The sequence below is a fragment of the Hordeum vulgare genome, chromosome 5H, assembly GCF_904849725.1.
Source record: "Hordeum vulgare subsp. vulgare chromosome 5H, MorexV3_pseudomolecules_assembly, whole genome shotgun sequence".
Taxonomy (NCBI): Eukaryota; Viridiplantae; Streptophyta; class Magnoliopsida; order Poales; family Poaceae; genus Hordeum; species Hordeum vulgare.
In genome coordinates this window covers 338,498,195-338,504,587 of record NC_058522.1, presented here as the reverse complement: position 1 = coordinate 338,504,587, position 6,393 = coordinate 338,498,195, and the positions used below count along the sequence as shown (strand labels likewise).

The 6,393-nt window shown below is 43.7% G+C and overlaps 1 protein-coding gene across 1 annotated transcript; it reads left to right on the top strand.

The window, feature by feature from the left end:
* The first annotated feature begins 1,329 nt into the window (after nucleotides 1-1,329).
* LOC123394976 (carbamoyl-phosphate synthase small chain, chloroplastic) lies at nucleotides 1,330-5,887 on the top strand. Its single transcript, XM_045089886.1, has 9 exons — nucleotides 1,330-1,799; nucleotides 2,117-2,205; nucleotides 2,287-2,347; nucleotides 2,435-2,502; nucleotides 2,584-2,712; nucleotides 3,089-3,195; nucleotides 3,278-3,625; nucleotides 5,353-5,518; nucleotides 5,639-5,887. The coding sequence occupies exons 1-9, from the start codon at nucleotides 1,489-1,491 to the stop codon at nucleotides 5,680-5,682; spliced, it is 1,323 nt and encodes a 440-aa protein (XP_044945821.1). The 5' UTR covers nucleotides 1,330-1,488; the 3' UTR covers nucleotides 5,683-5,887.
* The last annotated feature ends 506 nt before the right edge of the window (nucleotides 5,888-6,393 follow it).

Here is a 6,393-nt window from a genome sequence, read left to right as displayed (position 1 = left end):
ATGCTATAAGGAGAAAGTATATCCTTCCTTAGTTGGAGTAGAGAAAAGAGAAGCGGGCTCTTGATGAGTAGTCAGCTGCACCACGAGACCGAAAACATTTTATGAGATTATAAGGTGAGCCAAATACTACTAAAGTAGTACACATTTAAAATTACTATTGTATATATCGATTATTAGGTTGATTTTATATGACACGACAACTTTTTATAACCGATTGTTGGCTATATTATTGGGGAACAACTAGGCGTCCACCGAGGGATCCGTACTAAACATCCGCCACCCGAATGACCGTTCGATGTACGCGCTCGTAGCCGTCCGATCCACCTGCTAGCACGTGGCTCAGTCGTTTCCCCGATCAATTAATTCCTGAAGCAACGGTCTAGTTGCAGAAACAACGGATGTGTTGCGGAAATAATTTCTAAAACAACGTCTCTAGTCGTGGTGGAGACCGTACTGGCAGACACGGGGGCGGCACCTGAGGCCACTGGGGCGTAGCCCCTACTCAGCCGCATCAGAAGAGGGTCCTCGGGGGCTGTGGGATGGCCGGAGGCGGCGGCTGGCGGAGCTCGGCCAGGTCGGGCCCGTCGCTAGGGGCAACGAGGGGAGGAGCTGGAGGCATCTACGGGCTCAGGGAAGTGCGGCGAATGCGATGAGGCTACTGCGACAAGCGAAGGAGCTCAGGAAATGTGAGCTCAGCGGCCATGGCCATGGCCGGAGCTCGGGCTTGGCGGCGAACGGTGCTAGGAGAGGGAAACGACGACAGGGCTAGGAGAGTTGCAGGAAACTGTCCTGAAACAATAGGCGAGCTGCAGGAAAAACGGAAGCGGCTTCGGCAAACTATCCTGAAACAACACGTAAGCTGCAGGAATCTGTCCTGAAACAATAGGTGAGCTGCAGAAAAAACGAAAGTGGCTTCGGCAAACCATCCTGAAACAACAGGTGACATGCAACAATAGATGAGCTGTATGTAAAACGAAAGCGGCTTCGGCAAACTATCCTGAAACAACAGATGATTTGCAGGAAACTGTACTGAAACAATAGGTGTGCTACACAAAAAAACGAAAGCGACTTCGACGAATACGGAACACTGTCGACTGTCTCATCAACACATGGTCGAACGGCCATGGAGCCGGCAGACGGACGCGCGTGATCAGTCGTGATCAGTCGATAGAATGTAATCTTTTCCGTATTATTGACCGTGCTATTACCAACTTTGCGGCGGCTGTAGTCAAACTTGGCATACTAGTGTCCGCGTCTGTTTCTCTATCGGGGTTGGAAAACGTGAAACCGACGTCTTTGCAACGAGAAGATATGAAAACGATATATGCGTCCTCACTTTACTCGTAGAGCCAAGCGGAGGACAAAGAAACCTCTCAAATCAAAACCCTAAGCAAGTCGTCGTCGTCGGCGGCGGCGCTAGCATCCCCTACTCACACCAGGCCCAGCCGCTATCCCACCCCTCCCCTCCCCTCCCCTCCCCTCCCCATCATGCTTCCCCAGATGCGCCCCCTCACTTCCCGCCCAGCCGTCCACGCCGTCCACCGGCGCAGCTCCCCCGCGCCGCTCACTGTCGGACTTGGGCAGCATGGGCGAGTGGCCCTCGCAAGGACGACGACGCCCGTGGTATGCCGCTCCGTCGCCAACCCGACTGCGAATCAGGGGGCGCCAGCGGTGGAGAGACCTTGGAAGCTTAGCGACGCTCGCCTGGTTCTCGAGGACGGCTCCGTGTGGAATGCCAAATCCTTCGGTGCTTCCGGGACTCAAGTCGGCGAGGTGGTCTTCAACACCTCATTGACAGGGTAATTAATGAAATCCGTTCTTTCTCTTACTTCTAGCGATACCGTGTTTAGCACAATGCTTATGAAATCAAATCACTATCTATTTACTTACTCTTCCGAGCATGACCACTGCATTGTGATGGTGCTACTTCTCGCGATACTAGCTTATGTATGTGTCAGTGTTTCATCTTTCTTGTCTTGCTCCAATTTCCAGTAAGTCCTACTATCTTATCTTAGTGCCAATTGCTTTAGGATTTGTCTCAGTAAGCTATCAAATTTTAGGCAGCTTCTTTTGTGTCAGATATGCGACTCTTCTCATGCGTGACAAATGAACACAGGTACCAGGAGATTTTAACTGATCCTAGCTATGCTGGTCAGTTTGTTTTGATGACCAACCCTCATATTGGAAACACTGGTGTCAACTCTGGTATGTAGTTTCTGTATCCAAGACACAGAACCTAATACTCTATAATCATTAATGACGAATATTATTGGGGCTCTCTTGTAGGTGATGAAGAATCCATAAAATGTTTCCTTGGTGGCTTAATCATACGAAGCCTAAGTATATGGTAAGACTTTTTGTTATAGATAGGATGAAAGCTTAAGCGCACTATATTGTTCACTCACACAGTCACACTACTGTTTCTTTCTTCTAGTACTTCCAATTGGAGGTGCACGGAAACACTTGATGAATATTTGAGAAAGAGGAACATTATGGGCATATGTAAGTATAGCATCATCGAGTATTGCCTCTAATTCAAATCACTCCATTCATGGAATCTGACGTTTTTTTAAAACTCCGCAGATGATGTGGACACACGTGCAATAACACGCAGGTTAAGAGAAGATGGCAGTCTCATTGGTGTTCTAAGTACTGACCAGTCTCTGAAAGACGCGGAATTGCTGCAAATGGCCAAAAATTGGAAAATTGTTGGTATGTTAAGCTTCCTATAAGCTATAATAATGTTATTAAAGTAATGTTTTTTTATTGCTATGGACCTACGGTTATCTGAAAAATAGATTTGATTTCTACTATTTTCGTTTTGGTCCTATTGAGTCTTAATTATTGGATCTTGCAGTAAGTTCTTTAAACAGATATGAAGCTGATAGTATTTCATTGGCTGGATTTCGTGTATTCTGTACTTGTTCGAGATGTGAATAAATTAGCTTTGTGATACGAGGGATTTTCCTCTGCATTGTTATCATATTAGAGTTTCTTCACACATTGTATACATGCTGCTGTTTGATCTTTAAATACTATTGATGATTTTTGTTGCATAGCATGAAACTTTGGTGTTGCTTTTCTGCAGGTGTTGATTTGATAAGTGATGTTTCATGTGATGCTCCATATGAATGGTTAGACAAGACCGGTTCAGGATGGGAGTTCAATGACAATCAGTCAAGTGAAACCTTTCATGTCAGTATCACTCAGTTCTTTTAGTGGTATTCAAGAAAAATCTTGTATCTTACCACTTTCATCTTTTTTTCTAATTATATAGGTCGTCGTGTATGATTTTGGAGTCAAGCATAACATTTTGAGACGCCTGGCATCATATGGATGCAAAATAACAGTTGTTCCAGCAAGCTGGCCTGCTTCGGATGTACTTAATTTGAAGCCTGATGGTGTTCTTTTTAGTAATGGCCCTGGTGACCCAGCTGCAGTTCCATATGCCGTGAAAACAGTACAAGAAATAGTAGGGAAGGTCCCAGTATTTGGCATTTGCATGGGACATCAATTGATTGGTCAGGCTCTTGGTGGAAAGACGTTTAAAATGAAATTTGGTCATCACGGAGGAAACCATCCAGTTCGTGACAACAGGACCGGACGTGTAGACATCAGTGCACAGGTTTGTCAGCTTTTTCTTGAGATGGTCAGGAAGTATATAACTTTGACAGTTTATGTTTTCTGATAGGTCATGTTACTTAGTACTTAATGCTGAATATGTGATGTGAGTCTCTTTGTTTAACTTATGTTATCACTGGATACTAAATTAGCTTCATGTCATAGCCAAGCAACTCTGTTCTTTACTTCAGCTTTGGGCTTAGGGTCTGTTTGGTTGGCACCCTGGCCATCTCGTGCCTGGCCAGGAGCTTCCCTGCCATATGTTCGATTAACGTCTGGAGGAATCGATTGCATGCCTTACCTGAGTGAGCCTAGCGTCGTCGTTAGCCTGAGTCAGGCCATCGATTTCGGACGCTTGGGTCCGTGCCTGGCGCTAAACTAGTACCTCTATACTTTGATGGGCTGGTGGGCTCCACATTAGGACATACTCCCTCCGTCCCAAAATAAGTGTCTCAACTTTATACTAGCTCTAGTATAAATTTGTACTAAGCTTAAGACAGTTATTTTGGGACGGAGGGAGTATAAATTTTTCTCTAATACTATGCCAGGTCAGGGTACCAACCAAACACTCCCCTCTCAGGCTAGCCTGCCCAGGCAGCAAACACAAGTTTTCCAGGCCCAACTATGGCACTAGTTTTCTTCAGGCATGATGGCCAGGACGCGAACGAAATATCCCCTTAGACTTTTACCTTAGGCAGCAGGCACCTTACTGTATGGACTAAGACATTGAAGCTAGTACATGGGACTGAATGCTGAAAGACTAAGTTTATGTGGAAAAAATCCTTATAAGATTTCTGACAAGCAATAACCTTATTGGGCTCAGATTCTTGACGTAAAAATCCAGTAGATTGGTTTCTGGATGTTTGTCATTTTTTGACATAGTAGTGACCTTCATTCTTTGATTTGTGCCTTCTCTGTTTCATGAGTGCTTGCACAGTTAATTTTTGTTCTTATATTTTGGCAACCAATAAAATATTATGGACATATGCTCACGGCCAACCATGACAGTTTTGGAGTTATCTATGGTCAAAGCTCAAAGGATTTGATTGCAGCGGGTATAATATATGGGTGTGATTGGCCTTAAGGCATTATTCTTGAGCTTATGTACTCCTTACTAAATCAGCAACAATTAATATGGATATGAGAGAGTACTAAGTTTGAATATCTTCAACAAAACGTTGGAACTATCATTGTCAGTTTACAAGCAGAGATTGTCAGTATCCCCCGCTCATTTTGCTTATCTTTTCAGCCGGTTTACTTACCTTGTTTACTGCAAAAATGTCTTATGTTTTGGGGCGGTGGTGGTACTTGTATAGTTTGTTAAATGGTAATGCTAGTCAGGTATGCATAACTTTGGTAAGTTTAAGCCGCCTGCTTGAACCTATTTGCTTGCGTTTTGGTCTAGGGACTTTGAAAGCCTTACTTTCAGCATAAGGTCATTTTTGCAAGTTTTATATTTCTTTTTTTGTTTTTGAACTTCAAGTTTTATATTTCTGAAGATTCTTGGGTTGCATCACCAGTTGTACTGGTGTTTCAGCAGAAGGATTTCGGATAGCAAGTTATGCTTATGAGCTGGTACCAGTATTTCAGTGCTGGTGTAGCGCATTATTTTGTGTTGTTATTAGCTTATTGACAGGAATGCCATTTTTTTGGTTGTCTTTTGAATTACTGGTACATGTGAATCCATTGCTGCCACTTGCAACTGGCTGTAACATTTGATTTGGTATGCAGAACCATAACTATGCTGTGGACCCAGAATCGCTCCCGGAAGGAGTACAAGTAACACACATCAACCTAAATGACCAGAGCTGTGCTGGTCTTGTGTTCCCCAAGATGAAGCTTATGTCTCTCCAGTACCATCCGGAGTCCTCCCCGGGGCCCCATGACTCAGACTTGGGTATGTATAACTTCTTGGCTACTGCATGCATGCAAAACAGTTTTCCGGAAGACAAATTATTAGTTCCATTAATGGGGTCATGGATATGAACTTTAACTGTTTTAACTCTCCGTGTTGCAGCGTTTGGTGAATTTGTGGAGCTGATGAAGAACAACAGATTGTGAGTGGAAGAAAGGTTGGGATGCTTGGCGACCATCATGAGTTGCGAAACTTGTACTGTTGGCTTGTTGTTGGACCGTGCAGCGAGCTCCGAGGAGTTTGTATTTTTCTTGTTGATTTCTCTTATCAGCTGAACTACACCTATAAAGTAACTAGTGGTATTGTACTATTTGTTGGAGTTTAAAGAATAAAATCCTTTGAGCTGTTGTATTGCACTGCTTATTATTCTGTTGCTGTAGCCTGCAAGCTCAAATGTCTTTTTGTGACGTCGTATGAAATCCATCTCCTTTGCTTTGTAGTGGAAAAGAAGGAAATAAGTAGAATTCCCTAGGGCTCCTTTTCAGTTTAGCTCCTGAGTTCGACAATACATGCATTTCAAGAGAAAGAGGTGTTGTTGTGAAACTGAAGAAATATAGGAGGTAATATGGCGTGGGTATTCATTTGACAGATTCCAAGAGAAGTTAATAGCAGTGAAAGTTCAGCTAGCCAACTAAGCTTACGTTAGAGCAAGTACAATAGGATGACGTAAGCGGGCTGTAAGACTTAAAATAATATATTTGTGATGAGTTGAAAGAGAAGAGAGAAGGGGCTACAAACTAACAGCCGGCTGTAACACGTGCTCCTAGGCACTTTGTGAGAAAGGATGATGGACCTTGTATCAATAAAGTAGTATTTATTTACATCTACCTATTGTACTTACGGGCTATAAGTTTGGC

What these genes read in the sequence shown, in the direction of transcription:
- LOC123394976 (XM_045089886.1), top strand. Translation starts at nt 1,489, where the DNA reads ATGCTTCCCCAGATGCGCCCCCTCACTTCCCGCCCAGCCGTCCACGCC. An exon ending in TTCAACACCTCATTGACAGG is followed by an intron (nt 1,800 to 2,116) that starts GTAATTAATGAA and finishes AAATGAACACAG; the next exon opens with GTACCAGGAGATTTTAACTG. An exon ending in AGTCAAGTGAAACCTTTCAT is followed by an intron (nt 3,196 to 3,277) that starts GTCAGTATCACT and finishes CTAATTATATAG; the next exon opens with GTCGTCGTGTATGATTTTGG.